This window comes from Hippopotamus amphibius, chromosome 9 (assembly GCF_030028045.1).
Source record: "Hippopotamus amphibius kiboko isolate mHipAmp2 chromosome 9, mHipAmp2.hap2, whole genome shotgun sequence".
NCBI classification, from domain to species: domain Eukaryota; kingdom Metazoa; phylum Chordata; class Mammalia; order Artiodactyla; family Hippopotamidae; genus Hippopotamus; species Hippopotamus amphibius.
The window spans coordinates 116,588,209-116,605,883 of record NC_080194.1 but is presented as its reverse complement, the minus strand read 5'-3'; the positions used below and the strand labels follow the sequence as shown (position 1 = coordinate 116,605,883).

The window sequence follows — 17,675 nt, the reverse complement described above, 5'->3', positions numbered from 1 at the left end:
GGGAATCAAAGAAGAAAGAGCACAAACTCGTAAAGTGTTTAGTCTCATGGAGAACCCGGCAAGTAAAGAGGCAATTACATTATGGAAAAACAGGTGCTCCATGGAATTATGAAAGGGCCAAGGAGGGACATCCAATCTATGCTGGAGCATCAGGGAAGGCCTTTTAGAGGCAGAGACCTTTACAAGGAGACCTGAAGGAAGAGTAGGAGGTGGCCTAGGGCAGGTGTGATGAAAGAAGCTTCCGAGAGTTCCAGGTAGGGGCTACTACATAAGAAAGCATAGCCTCCTCTGAAAACTGAAAGTAGGCAAGGATGGCTGGAATTTAAAAGTGTAGAGAGAGAAGCTGCTATGGAGGAAGCAGAGGCCAAAGACACCCTAAACAGCTTCCCTGAACAACTTTGTAGCTTTTAAAGCCTCAGAACTTTGTTTAAACAAAAAAAATCACTTGCCTGATACAGTGGACAAACGGGCCAAAATGACTCTCTGATAAATGCATCTTGACACACATTAAATATTGACTCCACGATGCATGTTACTAGGAACACTGAGAGGGACAGAAAACTCACAGAAGTGACCTTGTAATTCATCTACAGATTCTTGGTTGAAACATGAGCTCTCCCTCATACTCTGTCTGCCTTCCTCTCAGCATTACTGCTGTCATCTTCCCACAAACAACAGAAAAGGAGGCACATCTAGCCTGCAGCCTGGACAGAAATTAACTCCGGCAATAGGATAAATGCACAACGATTTAACAGGGTGGGATACCAAAACGAATGAAACAACAAAACCAAGCAAAAAGTTGAGGGAAACGAAACAGCGAAGAGCAAATTTAGAAAACTCAAGAGGAAGTAAAAGTATTTTCACACACACACACAGAAAAAAGAAGTGTCCCATGTGCTTTGGCCCAACCAACCTCCCTCTCTGACTCAGCTCCTGAAAAAAAGAAGAAAAGCTGCGAAACATTCCCACTTTCATATCTCTTCACAGAACAAACAGCAAAATCGCTACCATACAGCTCAGCTGCCCTGGAAGACCTTGAAATATCTGCCCCAGATAACACAGCACATGACAATCACCTCCAGAAGCTCGCAAACCCGCAAACCAGTCCTGTTCCGACTGCCTGATCATCTACAAACTCTGGGCTATTCTGTCATTTCAGAACCTATGCTTGTCCAGCAGTCAAGGAATCCAAAGCACCATGGGGGAGGATCTGCTTCCAAATCCAAAGTGAGGAAGACGTTTCAAAAAAAAAAAAAATAGTAATGTCTTTTTTAATGGGCGCTAGGCGCTTCCAGAATCCCTTTCTCCCGATTCCAGCTTTTTTCAATGTCAAGCTGTCCAGCGCATATGCGCCCCTGGTCTGGAGAGGGCATCCCCTCTAAGTTCCCTCAAAGGGCGTCCTGAGACTCCGGAGGCAGACCCGCTGGGCTTTCAAGACCCTCTGCTGCTTTACTGGCCCCCATGCACTTGTGCAAACGTGAAGGCTCTGCGGCAGGGGGGCCACCCCGGAAAGGCTGAGAATGCCGCCCCCCAAGCCCCGCAGCCTGGGACACACGACCGATCGGAGTTCCAGTCGCGGGGGGCAGCCCGGACCGGCTTAATCTCGGGAGGGAGGGGAGGACCGGGAGGCCAAGTGCAGCACCCCCGTAGCATCCGGGGGCGGGGGGAGGGGAGCAGGGAGGCGCGACCCGCCCGGGCGGTCTCTGGGGGGCCAGGCGGAGGCCCAGACCCCGGCCGCCAGGCCGCAGCGTGGCGCAGCCCCCCCGGCCCAGGGCCCCGCCGGCCTCGGGCGGGGCGGAGGCCGGAGCCGGAGCGGCCAGGCCCCGCGGAGGAGCCGGCGCGTCCCCCCGCCACCACCACCACCCCCCGGGGAGTCCGCGACCCCCGGGCCCGCCACCCCCATCCCGGGGCTGCCCGGCCCCGCGCTCTCACCTGCCCACGGTCTGGTTGGCCAGCTGCTTCATGCGGTTGAACTGCTTCTTCATGGTGGCGGCGTCGGCGGCGGCCGCGGGGCTCGGGCCGGGCAGGACGGGGACGGCCTGGCGGCTTCTACATCGCTTCCCGGCCGAGGCGGCGGCGGCTCAGGCCCGCGGCCCCGCCCTCGCCGCGTCCCTTCCAGCGGCGCCGCCCGCCGGGCCGGCCGGGGCGGGGCGGGCGAGGAGAGCCAGGCCCCGGGGCAGCGCGCGGCCAGGCCTCCGCCTCCGCCCCCAGGGGTCCCCGGGCCTGGCGACGTGCGGCCGCCGAGGGCCCCGCGCTCCACTGGGACCTCGGCGTGCTTTCGCTCTGCGATCGCCCGCTCGAGGGATAGTGAGCTCACTTCCCAGACTAGATCTCACACACACGGTGGACAAAGCAGACACAAAGAGTGTAGACGGAGCGACACCCCGTCCACGAACCGCCAGGACTCATCCTCGGGACTAGACAGCCAGGCAGGGCTCTCTGGGGGCGGAGGGCCGGGGTGGACCGGGAAAGGAGCTGTGGGACGATGGAAATGGTCCAAGCCTTTATCAGGGCTGTGCTTATGTGCAGGTGTAGACAGTTGTCAAAATGCACGGATCAAGAGGGATGCGTGTCAACATGTGTACATTTTGCCTCCATTTTCTTCTGAAGATATTTATGTATGTATTTATGTATTTCTTTATTTCTTTGTTTTGGCTTCGTTATGTTGGGTCTTCACTGCTGTGCACAGGCTTTCCCTAGTTGCGGTGAGCGGGGCTACTCTTTGTTGTAGGGCAAGAGTTTCTCATTGCGGTGGCTTCTCTTCTTGCTGAGCACGGGCTCCAGGCAGGCAGGCTTCAGTAGCTGTGGCACTGTGAGCTCAGAAGTTGTGGCTCGGGGGGCTCTAGAGCGCAGGCTCAGTCATTGTGGCACTGGGCTTCATTGTTCCTGCGCAAGTGGCATCTTCCCGGCACAGGGCTTGAACCCGTGTCCCCTGCCTTGGCAGGTGGAGTCTTAACCACTGCGCCGCCAGGGAAGCCCTTGCCTCGATTTTTTTTAAGAAAAAAAAAGATGGTTGCCGGAAACTCACAAGCTCCAGGAGAGTGTGTGCTGTGTGATGCCGCTGAGTCAAAAAAGTCAAAGGCAATTAAATATATTTTACTTCTATTTGAATAGTATTACTCTAGTACCGCTTTGCTTTTATTAATGAAAATCTACCTTGAATATCATTCCATATCAAAAAACAAGTCAGAAGCAAGGTGTGTTTTCTGCGAACAGGCGCTCAGAGATGGACCCTTCAGAGCGGCTGCGATGGCGGCCGCGTCCGGGGGGCCGGGGTGGTGGGGGCACTGGGAGAATCACGGAAGCAGAGGAGACGGGCCCACCCCGGCGCTGCGAAGGCGTGAGGAGCAGCAGAGGCCCGAGGGGAGGCAAGTGCTTTGTTAGGGGCCAGGCCAGGCCTGGGCCTTGCCAGGCGGGTGTGGCCAATCAGGAGCCTTGGAATCCCCTGTTGTCTAGAAACCTCTTATTGTGCTTTGATTCTTAACCTCGCGCTGGCAGCAGCGCAGCGACAGTGGGCGGAATTGTCCGACTGGGCTGGGCGCTTTTCGGTGAGCGGACCAGGTCAGTTCTATGACCCGCTACAATGTTCTCCTGGTTGGGTGGCCTGGACGGCAGCTTAGGCCATTTCCTGGGGCATGTGGGTGGTACAGTGGCATCTTTCAGACACCATATTTCTGGTGTCCCAGAAGATGTGCCGAGGGAGGGAGCTGAAGCGGTAGAAGAAGTACCTGACTCTACAACAGAGGAGGTTGAAAACTCTCAGCTGGTCTTCACCTCAGAGGTTGAGAGACTTAGATTTCTTTATAGTGATCTGAAAGGGAAGTGTGAAGCCTCAGAACTTCAACTAAGGCAGCAAGCTACTAGTTACAGGCATCAATTACAGCAGAAAGATGGAGAAATCAAACTTCTTACAGCAAGACAGATAGAGCTACAGGATCAGTTGCTAAAGCTGCAGTCGGTCATCCAGGAAGTAAATCTTGAGGATGGCCTTGTGCCCTCAAAGAGTGTACGCTCTTCCCTGGGTTATGATATCAGTCAGCATGCTTTAGCCTTGCAGGATGATGATATGGACTTGGCGGACCTAATTTGGTCACAACAAGAAATCAATAGATTGTCAAAACACGTCGTAAGACTTGAGGCTGATGTCAGCTATTGGAGACATTTTGCTCAGAATTTTACACCACAAGGAGCAGATAGCGTTGATCTAAAGGAAATCTACAAACTGAGAAATACCATCAAGCAACTTGAAGAGAATCGAAATAAGGACATTGATGACCATCAACTTGAAGTGACGGTACTGCAGGACATTCACCAACAGAAACTGGCAGAAATAAGTCACAGGCATCAAAAGCAATCAAAGGACTACGAGGAAAGGATTCATGACATGCAGGAAGCTATGCAAGTCCTAGAAGCTGAAAAACTAGAGTCCACCAAGAAAATCCAAACACTCCAAGGACTTGAGATTAGAGTAAAAGACCTTGAAAGAAAACTATCTTCTGTAGAAAAGGAGAGGGATGCTTTAATTGGGGAACAAGACCAGGTAAAGGAAAGGAATGCAAGCACTGAAAAAGGTGAGTTGCAGCCTTCTATTAGGAGGCAGAGTGATGCTGGGGCAGAAAAGGGAAAAGTTCTTCCACAGAGTCCATCCCTGGAAGAAGTGCCTGGACAGCAACAGCCACTGTCTGATGCTGAAAATGAAATGAGCTTGCATAGCTTAAAGCGGGATAAAAATCTGATGGAAGAGAACCTGAAACTTCAAAAACGAGTCCAAGTTTTAGAAAAAGAAAATTCATTGTTAAATAAGGAAAAGGAAGAACTTCAACTATCACTTGTCAAATTGAGCAATGACTATGAACTCCTTAAAAGAACAGCTACAGGAGACATGAATTCGGATTCAGAAGTACATCATTTAAGGTGTGATGTGGAACTCAAAGAAGGAAAACTCGATGAGAGTCCTACTGAAAAGAAAATACTCATCCCTGAGTTAGAAGAGTCAGACAGGCAGAAACAAAAAACTACGATGCCTGTGGTTTTGGTGAAAGATGAGCAATCAGAACAACCCAGTGAAGGAGACAGCATCATCAGGAAACTAAAACAAGATCTAGAATATGAAAACAAGAGAGTCCGTCAACTTGAAGATGATACAATGAATACTACTGAAGAGTTGCATGGGCAAAAAGAAAATTTAATTCCTTTAGAAATGGAAAAGGGACAGTTAGAGGCAGAATTGTGTTGGGCTGAACAGAGCCTGTTGGAGGAAAAAAGGAAGCAGGAGCAAGCTTTCAAAGAACTGTCAGATACAGATAACCCAGACAGCTGTGCCTTACAGCTGGAGCGCGAGTGTTTAATTAAACTCAGTCAAGAGAAAGACTATGAAATATCAGAACTCAAAAACAATATTGAGCAGATGATTGCTGAGCACAAAGAAAGTAAGGAAATTTTGTCATCTACTTTAGAAGAGCAGCAGCAACTGAAACAACTCATAAGAGAGAAAGAAATTTTTATTGAAAACCTTCAAGGAAGTTCACAGCTTCAGGAGGAGTTAGAGCCGTATACTCAAGCCTTAAGAAAAATGGAAATTTTGCAGCAAACCATAGAGGACAAAGACACAAGTCTTGCATCCATGAAAGAAGAAAATAGTCACCTGAAAGAAGAATTGGAACGACTGAGGGAAGAACACAGTGAAACCCCACCTATGATGGACCCTAAAACTCTAGACAGTATTGTAGAACTAGAATCTGAGGGATCTCAACAGAGCACAACTGAAGATAATCTGGAGATTAAACCTCATCCAAAGATACGTGACGATCAAAACCAGAGTGAAATGCAGCTACTTCGATCTTTACAAGAGCAGACACAGAAAAATCCCAAGTACCAACACGAGCAGACGACTATTAAACACAATCCGCTCTATTCAGCCAAAGAGGAGGAAATCGAGACTTTGCAAAATGCAATAGAGCAACCCAAAACCCAGTTGCCCGGAAAATCCCAGCCCACACCAACAGAGCATTCCGATACATTCCAAGTAACAAACGCTCAGAGTCTTAATACAGACAACGGAAGTGAAAAGCATGACTTATCTAAAGCCGAAACTGAAAGATCCGTACAAGAAATAAAAGAACACAAATTGGAGACTAAACGTCTAACTGAGAAGAATACCTGTTTAACTGAACAGGTTGCTCAGCTGTCCAAGGGTGAGACTAGTAAACTAACTCAGCTTCTCCAGCAAAAAGATTTGGAGATACAGTCTGTTCACATAAAAGTATCTTCAGCTTCCTCCAGTGACCAAGATAATGGACAGGGCCAACAACAATTGCCAGCGTATGCTTTGGAAAGAGAACAAATATTAGCTGCTTTAGATGCGAAGGCTTGGGAAAACTTGAGAATGATGGATACCATCGTTGCCAAAGAAGCAGACATCGTGAAACTCAAAGATGCAAATACAGAACTCTCCACCAGATTTGAAAGCAGTGCGGATATGTTTAAAGAAACAATTCAGAATTTCTCCCACATCACTCGAGAAAAATACATGGAAATGGATGCTTTAACTCAGAAGTGTCAGACTTTACTGACAATACTGCAAATGTCCAGCAATGATGATGAGGTGAGAGGTGTTTGTATGGATCAGTTTGAGGAGCTTCTACAGCAACGTGATCGATTAGAACAGCAAGTGAAGATACTGGAAGAGTGGAAAGTGCAGGTGATGACCACAGTACAAAATACGCAGCGTGGGTCAACCCATCTTCAGAAGGTGCTTCAACAACTTCAGGCACGGGTTGTAGTTGATGATGATCGTTCTAAACGACAGATGACCTGTACTGACCTGATCAAAATTTATGAAGGGAATGAAATCAAACTCAGAAACTTGAAGGCACAAAGAGAGGAAGTTCAGTTGAGCCTAGAGCAGCTTTGCAATACCAAAGATATCCTGTTGGGGATGTCTGACCTTAGTTTACCAAACCTCTCCAATGAATCACTTCCATCCGAGTCAGCTGACTCTCGGAAGGCAATGAAACCTGAGGTACCGAGCGAATCGTCTACATTGCTCGAAGAAGAGATAGAAGAGTTAAGAAAACTCATGGAGGAAAAAGATGCAACCATTAGAACCCTCCAGGAAGATAATCAGAGATTATCTGATTCCATCGCAGAGAGTTCGGAACTAGAAAGAAAACGATGTGAGCAAATGGGTCCAGAAATGAAGCAGCTACAGGAGAAACAAGATGACTTGCAAAACCTGCTTAAGGAAAAGGAGCTTTTAATCAAAGCAAAAAGTGATGAAGTACTTTCTTTAAGTGAAACTCTGACTAGTGAAGTGAGTGAAAATGAACTTTTGAGGCAGGCAGTAAAAAACCTGAAGGAGAGAGTCGTCAACTTTGAACTCGATATGTGTACACTAAAAGAGGAAAATGAAAAAATAGTAGAAACATATCGGGAAAAGGAAAGAGAAAACCAAGCACTACAAGAGACAAATACACGAATTTCTATGATGCAGACCGAGAAAGAATTAGAATGTGTTGCAATGAAGGAGAAGGCACTTACTTTTGAGTATCTTTTGGAACAAACAGAACTAGGCAAGACAGGGGAATTAAATCAGCTTTTAAATGCAGTCACATCCATACAAGAAGCAAAGGTTATGTGTCAACAGGAGAGAAATGAAGCCATGTTGGCACTGAAACGGAAACACATGGAAAACCGTGCCCTCCAGAGTGAGGTTCAACATTTACACAACAAAGAACTACCCTTAAAGCAGGAGCTGGAGATATCACATCAGCGGGGGATAGAATCGTCTGAGTTTCATAGCCAAGAAGCTTTGGCCGCACAAGACAGAGAGGCTAAACTAAGAACCAAAGTCACCACCTTGGGGGAGAAGCTCCTACTATCTTCCAATGCAATGAAACATCAGCAAGCCCGTTTGCAGATAGAGGCGTTGAAGGAACAACTGAATGTCGTGGAGAAGCAGAGAGAGGACATTTCGCGACAGCTTTCTATTTCCCAAGACAAAGAAAAGCAGTGTGCAGAAGCACTAGTTAACCTGAGGACGGTGGTCGCAGAATGGATGGAAAAGGCAAATAATCTCGAGGGAAAACTAATGTCGGCACAAGGACAGCAGGAGGAAGCGAATGCTGCCTTGAAACTGAAGGAAGAAAAAATTAAAGATTTGAAAACACAAAATGAGGTCCAACAGGAAATGCTGGATGATGTACAGAAGAAATTGCTGCACGTACTGAGTAACGCAGAAGGAAAAATTGACAAGAGCCTCATGAGGAACCTCTTCGTGGAGTATTTTCAGACACCAAAACAACTTCGGCATGAAGTGCTATCCATAATTGGCAACACTCTGGGAATCCGAGAGGAAGAGATGGATCTGGTTTTTAAGCAAGAGCAAGGCGGTGGTGCCATGTGGATGACTGGCCGGCTTGGATCAAAAAGTGTCCCCAACACACCTGTGCAACCAAATCAACAGTCAATGCCGAAGAATTCTTTTTCAGAATGCTTTGTTAAATTCCTCGAAACAGAATCTCTTCTCACTCTCCCACCACGAAAACCCACTGCTCGGGATCCAAAACCTCTCAATTCACCAGGAAAGAAAACACTAGATGAAACTGTGCCACGTCTTAAAACTACCTCGGATCCACACTCAAAAAAACATGTGAACCGATGTCCCACAGGTATCTCTCTGATTAACCCACCTGGACCTGAACCAGATGGATCTCGGCATCTTCTTTTAGATGCCATTACTGATGCTTTGCCCCCACACACACCCTTGCTGCTCTCCCCTGGCAAGGGGGCTGGAGTCATGCTGAAAGGCCTGTCACAGCCATGGGTGATTCTTCAGCCAGAGACAAGATGTTCTTTGAAGAAACCAAGTCACTGACAAAGCTATGTATTTTGATGTTGCTTACGAAAAATATGAATACATTTTTCTTTACAAATAATGTGTTGTAAGGGCTTCAGAGATATTCACCCGACTTCAAACAGTGGCGCTTCTTGTGAGAAAGGGCATGGGTGGGGTTGGAGGCTGTGGTCAAGGCACACACTTCAGATACTGTTTGTGATGCTTTCATGTTTTACAAGGAGCAGGTACTTATGCAGATCTTGGAGAATTAAAACATTAACTTGCGTTAATGTTCAAAATGATAGAATACACAAGTGCACACTCCTTGTGTAAGAAGAAAGGTGAACAGTCCAAAAGTACAAGATGCATAGAATTTTTAAGAGTGAAAGTCCACTGTTCCTGGCTAAGTCCCACTCCTCTGTTCATTGCCTGGGAAACCACGCTATTGGTAATCTGTATTCTTTGAGGCCCCTGAGAACTATATGCATATTTGTGTATATCGGAATATATTATTCTCTGACTTGCTGAAAAAAATCACTGCACCTTAGAGATCTTTCCAAATGGGAATGAGTTCCATCTTCCTCTTTTTAAAAGCAGCAGTTAGTTTGCTGTGTGGATGTACCCTAATTCTTTTAACTAGCGTCAATTAATCAGGCTTCAAGCCGTTTCGAGCCCCAGAACGATCTAATGGCCTTGGCCAACTCTCTTGTCCATTTCCTTAAGAGCTGCTCCAAATCTTCCTCGCTTTCCTGAAGCATGATCACGCCTGTGCCCTCCTGAAGATATCTGAGGCCAGCAGTCAAGAACTCTCAATTTCCCACACCCCCTTGCTAGATTTAACCGTCTGCCCATTTCCCTCCACCCACCTCTACTCTCTCCCTTTCCCTTTTGTTTTATAGGAAAAGGGATCCAGCTTTGCAGCTGAAGGCTAATTGCTCCATGGTACCCCGGAAACTGCTCACTCAGACTTTTTCCAAGACCTCTTTGCATTACTTTCCCTTCCCGCTTTATCTTCAGCCTGTCTCTTGCCCTAAGCTTCAGAGCCTGTCCAAGTCTCTCCCAGCAAACAATCCTCTCCTTTCTGACAATCCTGTCTTTTCTGCTCCTTCAGATACCGTCTTCTCTCTCTACCTTTCACAGCTAAACTTCTGAGAAAAAAAAACTTCTTTACTTCTTGTCACCAGCTCATATCTCACTGACTTCTTTTTTTTAAATAAATTTATTTTTTATTTTTGGCTGCAGTGCGTCTTCGTTGCTGCGCGAGGGCTTTCTCTAGTTGTGGCGAGCAGGGGCTACTCTTCCTTGCCATGTGCGGTCTTCTCAGTGCCATGGCTTCTCTTGTTGCGGAGCACAGGCTCTAGGTGCGCGTGTGGGCTTCAGTAGTTGTAGCGCACAGGCTTAGTTGCTCCGTGGCATGTGGAATCTTCCCGGACCAGGGATCGAACCCATGTCCCCTGCATTGGCAGGCAGATTCTTAAGCACTGCTCCACCTGGGAAGTCCGCACTGACTTCTTTTTGAAAGCGGCACAAAATCTTGTCTCATTAATGTCCCAGGCAGTTTGGAATGCCTTAGAAAGTAGTCTTTTTCATCTACGTAAACTCTCTGTAGTGATCAATGTTATCCCCATCTTCATTCTTTAAAATTCTCTCCACCCTCTTTCTTTTGAGGATGCCACTCTCCTTGGGTTCCCTTCCTAACATCAGACTCTTCTTTCTCGGCATCCTCTGTGACTTCTTCTTTGGCCCACTTCTGGATGGATATGCTCTCTAAGGTACCATGGTCAGCTGACTGCATCTTCTCACTCTCCCTGTGGTCTCAGGGAAAGCCCATCCACTTGACATTCCCCTGGATGCTGATGACTTCTGAACACCTATATCTGACCTCCCCCTTCTGACTCCCCACTGACTTATCGAATTGTCTGCGGATATCTCTATCAGGATGTCCACAGGCGTCTCAAAATCCACATGTCCAAAAGGGAACTCCGCATCTTCCCTCAGAACCCTTCTTCTCCTTCTTTCCTTTTATCATCTCCTAAAAACCTCTGTCCACCTTGCCACCCAAGCGAGAGGCCTCAGAGTCATGACTGATCTATCTCCCCCTCTCCATATCCAATCAACCACCAAATAGACCCTAATTCCTTCCCTTCCTGTCTCTTCCACAGACTACTACAGTGGACTCCACACTCGTCTTGCTGGTACCACTCTTGGGCTTCCTTGACTCCATTTTGCCCATTGCTGTGAAGGGTGACCTTTCTAAGATGAAGATCTGATGTTACTTTCCCGCTTTAAATTACTTGAGGGGTCCCCGCTGCCTGGAGCCAAACTTTGACAGAGGAACCAAGGCCTTCCCTTTGAAGCCGTACTTCCTGCTTGTCACCCACACGGAGGCCACCCTCCTGCCACGTGTGACTTCTTGCAAACCTGAGCAGACTATTACCCGAATAATTTCAAGCCCGTAAGCCTAACGGTAGCAGGAGAATGCCTTCCAAAATGTGCAGATCAGAAGCGTTTGATTTGCCTCCACTTCCCCCATTGTTGGGAAGGGCATTCCCACCCGGAAGGTATGGGGAGGGCCCAACGCTGCGCACGTGGGCCCCACAGCAGTTTCTTAGTCCCGTGTGCTCATAGCCCGGGGAAGGAGGACCTGGTGACACCTCGCAGGGCCACACGGAAGCTGCACTTGGGAACAGAGTCAACAAACGGGCTCTAGGGGGAAGACTCTGGAGCAACGAGAGGGTGGAGGGCTCTCTAGTTCCCCCAGGAGGGCTGTTTGCATAACGTCACAAGCTGGCAGGGAAGTGGAGGCTGCTCCTTCGAGATAAACTCTGCCTGGTCCGTGTGATAAGGAGGGTGGTTTGGCTAGGGGACCTCACCTGTGGGAGCTGAAGCAGAGGGGAGTTTCAAGTGGGGCTATTTGAAGCCCTCCAATTTTACCAGATATCACGGCAGCACTTAATAGTGAACCTTGATTTCACGGCTTTTATACCACAATTGACTCTAAAGAGTCCCCGTGACATCAATGTCAACCTTGGTGATGACGGAGACTTTTAGGCAGTAGGTGAAGTCCTTCCCTAGGCAGTGAAGTAGGCACGTGAGCAGCAGAGAGAGGTGGTCCTCAACAACATAAAGTATATGAACTCACTGATGGTCACTTAGTTGATCCCAAAGGGTCTGGGGGAGGGATGACACCTTCCAGCTCCATGGCATCTGGCAAGGGACTGATGACAGGAGGCCACATTGACCCACAGGCAGGATGTGCCAGAGGCCCCAGGTTTGGCTCCACCCTGTAGCAAGGAGGCCTTGATAACCATACTGAGCTTGCGCGAGTGTTGCTTCCATGACTCAAGGAATAATGGGCAGCTTGGTATGGAAGCTTGCCGTTTGGGAGAGACTCTATTTCCAGAAGAGCCCAGTGCGTGGCCAGCAGTTCCTGCTCGGATGGATGTGATGCAGGGCCAAGGAGGGCAGGTGCTTGCATCAGAAGCCCCAGGACAACTTATGGGCATCATGGGCAGTCCAGAGACTCCAGGAAGCAGGAGCAGAAGCTGCTAAAGCCTCTTCGCTGAAGGCGTCTCGGAGGGCACTAAGGGGAGTGCCTGGTGCTTTTAACTTAGACAGATTCTAGAACCTGCCATTGGAGGGGCCTCCACTCAAGGTGGGCTCCTTTCAAAGTAACGGCACAAATGGGCTTAAGTACAATTTGTAAATAAGGAGTATGTTGCGTCCAGAACCCCCAAAGGACTAAAAGATGGCGGACTCATGTATCCATAACAAGTGCGTCAAACAAATGTCCGCAAGGGAGGGTGTTGTAAAGGTAATATCATACCTGGACTCCTGGAGAGAGGTGGGTGCGGTTAAGATCCTGTCTGCAAAGACTGTGTGTGCTAGCAGAGCTGTTTAGGTACCCTTTGGGTAACAAGGTCAGAGTGTACTGTGCCCCTTTGGAGATGAAGGCAAACCAGCTGAGAGCATGTTGAAACAGGCACTGAATGGACCCTACTAGCCAAGGCTCTGCAAGAGCCAACTAGTTACCATATTTGCACTGAGTGGCATCCCAGGTGTTTTAAGGGTACCCAGGATTCGTTTTCATCAGGTATGGTAAGACGCAAAGACACAGAAGTGACTGTCCTGAAGGAGGACGCTTCTATGCCCGTAGATCCTGAGCAGCAGGAGGCACGGCACACCACGGAGGGCCCGTCCGTGCCCCTTCCCCCCGCCTTGTTCTGTTCAGCTCTTCTTGGGCCCTGGGCTGCCATGGATGTGCCCCTCAAAACCACTAGGGGTCAGGAGAGCACACAACTGCCCCCAAGAGAAGAATGCAGCACAGGAGATGGACAAGGTCATGACTTTTGCCTGAACAGTGATGATGCGGCAGGCAGCCGTGGGGCCATTCTTAGATCTTCCTGGGGTCGTGGGCTCCTTCCTTTCTACAAACAGCACAAGGGGTCGTCCCCAGGACTGCACTGGGAGGGGGAGCTATTTTCCCAGAGTCTCTCTGGCTGCCCCAAGCAGCCAGTGATGGTCATCAGGCTAGACACAGTGAGCAAAGCGCTAGCCCCATGGCCAGTAAGTGGAAGTCCGGCACCCACCCGTTAGGACATTATGTTGTCAGTGGTCTCAGGTAGGAGCCTCAGAGACCACCTGCCAGATACAAGCCGCACTTGATGGCACCGCCATCTGGGGTTTGGTCAAGGAACAATCGTTTCTGCCTACTTGGCAAGCATGAGACATTACGGTGGGAAGAGATGGCAGCATCCATTGGAGATAACAGAACATGAGCTAATGCCCACGTTGGCCAGCAACTGGTACTCACATCGCAGACAGTAACTGCTGCCTTACGAACCAGTTGACTAGCAAAGGGGCTGGAGGGAAAGCTGACAAGGTATCTTCAGTTGAGGTGAGACCATCCTGTTTGTGATGCCACTTGTTTTATTCACCTCTTCTTCAATCCATCAGTGAGAGAGAGATTTCCAGCCTAGACTAATGGGGTGGGGCTGAACACACGATGATCTGCACCGAAAGATGGGATGGACAGCAGTTTACAAGTCACCTTCACCCGCAGCCTAGGAGAGAACACCACACACCATGCAGGACCACGTGGGAGGTTACACTTGGGAACAGAGTGAACAAGCAGGGCCTTGGGAGGCAGACTTTGTAGCAACAAGAGGGTGGTGATGTGCCCTGGTTCCTGCAGGAGGGTGGGATGGGCTTGTCTGAATAATTCAGTGGGCTGATAGGGAACTGCAGCCTGCTACTCGGGAATAAGCGGGCACTGTGTCTGGTTCCTATGAGAAGAAGGATCATATGGCTGGGGACCTTGCCTGTGGGAGAAGAGGGAGTGGGCAATTGTCGTTAGACCATTCGAGGCCCTCCCAATTTTACTAGACAGCTCTCAGTATTGAATTTTAATTTCAGGCCTTGTGCCACACGAAGGTATTAAGAAGTATTTCTTCCTTGAACTAATAATTGACTTCGGTAATGTCACAGGATACAAAATAAAGACAACAATCAATTGTATTTCTAGATACTAGCAATGAACCTGCGGCAACCAAAAATGAAAATACATTTACAGTCACTAATAAAAATAAAATACTTTAGTGTAAATCTAACAAAATGTGTGCAGGACTTGTATACTGAAAACTCTACAAGAGTGATAAAAGAAATCCAAGATCTAAATAAATGCAGAGAACTACCATGTTCATGAGTTGAAAGACAAAGCATAGTAAACATGTCAATTCTCCCCAAATTGACAGATTTAATGCAGTTCCTATCAGAACCCAGGATGCGTTTTGTTCTTTTTTTTTTTTTTTTGTAGATATAGACAAGATTATTCTAAAATTTTATGGAAAGATAAGGGAACTAGAATAGGTAAGACAATTTTGAAGAAAGTAATAAAGTGGGAGTAGTCAGTCCACTCCGTTTCCAAACTTACTACATAGCTATAGTAACCAAGACCGTGTAGTATTTGCAGAGGGATATACACATAGATCAGTGAACAGGGAATCCAGAAATAGTCCCACACAAATATGCTCAACTTATGTTTGACAAAGGTCCAAAGCAGTTCAAAGGAGGAAAGATAGCCTTTTCAACAGGCCTTAGCTGTGGAAACGTGTGAGGAAATCGCAGACCAAAAACTTGGAAAACTAGGCCAGCAAAGAAGGAAAGTACTGATGTGATTGATGTACTACCAGGTGGGGATGGGCGGGGAGGGATAATGTGCACTCAGCTCAGGATGAAAGCTGCAAGTGTTTATTTCATCCTTCTGAATTCAGCTGCTTCTGACTGATCAGCATACAGGCTCTGGTGATTTTCCCATCAGCTCCCACACTGCAGAGTCAGGTCACCCCTAACTGCGCATACAGTGCTCCAGACTCCATTAGCCTTCCCAAAAGCATCGCTCTCAGGCTATGTGAAGTAGTAAGATGGCTCTCCGCTCCAAAGGGACAGCCTCCCAGTATCGAGTCTGCCGGAAAAGAGAGCTTCTAGACTTAACAACTCCCATTTGACTCCTGGGATTCATTCTGATTGGACCGACCTGCTCACCACCACCACCTGACACACATGCTTTTGAAGTGTAGCTAGGGTGATTTTGTGTGTGATGGGCCAGGCCTTGGTAAGGTTCTACCCCAGTGTCAGGTGTAGGGCCTCACTTGATCCCTGTGGACTAAAAGGAGAGTTTAGTTCTTCCTAAGAAACTCTGGCTGGGTGTTATAGAAGGAAGAATACTGAATAGCCAAAGTGGCAGGTGTCCACTCTAGCCTCTCAGGGAGAAGATTCATGGTTAAAGCCCAGCTATTTGCTCCCAATATTCATACTCAACAGGGCTTTCAAACTCTAGTTTTTCCTCTTCTTGACTTTACTGGAGGATGCAGATGAGTTGTCAGTGACCTTTTGCAGGGACATTGTTCATGACTACCCCAGCATCGTCTCATACATGGAGGCGTCATGCAGCTTAAGATGGCTAAGCTTGCCATTTCCAGATTCCACTCCTGTATCATCAAGTTCCAGCCCCCGGACCAGGAGCTTAAATAGAAGGAGCTAGCCCTGCCTGCAGGAAGCCTCTGGGGTGGCCCCTCAGTGAAAAACTGACCAAAGTCCTCGGCATCACTAGTTTTTCTGAATCAAACACTCAGCAAAGAACAGAGATGTTCTTTGCTCACTGAACAACAGAGGTGTATAATACATCGGCCTCCACCTTCTAGTCTCTCAGCCTCACCGTTCAGACCTATGGAACTGACACCTTATACTATCACTTGCTGTTGACCCACTAGTTTTGCCCACTAACACCCATGGAATGTGTACACTGCCAAGTTGGGAGACTATGCTTGTTCACTGGTTTGTATTACCCTCTTGGCAGAGGACCACCCAAAGAAACTGGTGTATTTCATCTCATCACTGCTCCCCCTGGCAAAATTCCCTAACTTCAGCCTTCCCCACTCTCGTTTCTTCTTTGGATATCAATGGGCTCTTGTTCCTCTATTGAATACTAAGCAAGCATTTGATACCCGATCTTGCCCCAAGATAGGTGTATTGGGATTTTGTTGTCATTTGTTTACTTTGCTTGTGTGTTTGTGTGAGAGAGAGAGAGACCCAAGGTTCTTCAAGTTTGCGCATATTCATTCCCTGCTCGCAAAAGATAATGAAACGGAATATGCAAACACACTTCAAAATTTTATTTTAAAATGTTTTGAAATAAGTCTAGTATAAAATAAACGGGGCTTCCGAGGTGGCGAAGTGGTTGAGAATCCACCTGCTAATGCAGGGGACAGGGGTTCGATCCCTGCTCCAGGAAGATCCCACATGCCGCGGAGCAACTAAGCCTGTGCGCCACAACTGTTGAGCCTGCGCTTTAGAGTCCGTGAGCCACAACTAGTGAGCCCATGTGCTGCAACTCTGAAGCCCACGCGCCTAGAGCCCGGGCTCCACAACATGAGAAGCCACGCGATGAGGAGCCCGCGCACCACAATGAAGAGTAGCCACCACTCAACGCAACTAAAAAGAAACCCCGTGGACAGCAAAAAAGACCCAGCACAGCCAATAAAATAAAAAAATTAATTAATTAAAAAATACATGTGAACATTTTGAATATCTATCATAGAGAAATAAACACACGTGAACCTATCTCAGCTTCAGGAATTACTGAAGTGTCTACGTACTTCTTCTCCAGTCCCTTTCCCTGGAGTGTCCTACCCTCCTCACTCCCTAATTTGTTTCTCCCCCTCATTCCTTTACTTTTCTGGATAGGATTACCACAGATGTGTGCTTTCTAAATAACATTGGTTTTGCTTAGACTGAACTTCACAAAAATATCATTTCTTCTTTCACCGAATATTATGTTCTTGAAATCCAGCCACTGATGCTTGTAACTGGTAGCTCTAGTTCACTCATTTTCACTGCTACATAGTTTTCCATTGTATTTGTTTCCCACACATTCCTTCCCTCAGAACATTTCGAAGGCGATTATGTGTGCAAAGCTCTTCACTCAGTTCCTGGCGCAGAGTCAGCGCTCAATAAATAGTTGTTGAATTGCTGTATGGGACTGAGCCCCAACTTACTGCGACACTGACACCTGTTTTTCTGGCTGGATTCTCCGCCCTTCTCCCCAACGCTGAGGTTCCTGCCAGCTCTCCCGCCCTGCGTTGATTTCAGTTATAACATCTCGTGACTCCCTGGTGGCCTCTCAAAGCACCTAAGACTACAATTCCCAGAGAGCATTGCGGTGCTCTCTTGCGTCAATTGCAGTTTGCTGCCCCCAAGGAGAACTTCCGGGTTGTGAGGGAGGGGACAAAGGAGCTCTCCAATGGGCGCCTCGCGGGCCGAGGGGGCGGGGAAATTGTCC

At 48.0% G+C, this 17,675-nt stretch overlaps 1 protein-coding gene across 1 annotated transcript; it reads left to right on the top strand.

Moving 5' to 3' along the window:
• Positions 1-3,368: 3,368 nt before the first annotated feature.
• LOC130861013 (thyroid receptor-interacting protein 11-like) lies at positions 3,369-8,875 on the top strand. The gene has a single exon (XM_057749519.1). The coding sequence runs from the start codon at positions 3,584-3,586 to the stop codon at positions 8,873-8,875; it is 5,292 nt and encodes a 1,763-aa protein (XP_057605502.1). The 5' UTR covers positions 3,369-3,583.
• The last annotated feature ends 8,800 nt before the right edge of the window (positions 8,876-17,675 follow it).

Bases quoted from the DNA above. Each gene is read 5' to 3' on its own strand.
- LOC130861013 (XM_057749519.1), top strand. From the start codon at position 3,584: ATGTTCTCCTGGTTGGGTGGCCTGGACGGCAGCTTAGGCCATTTCCTG.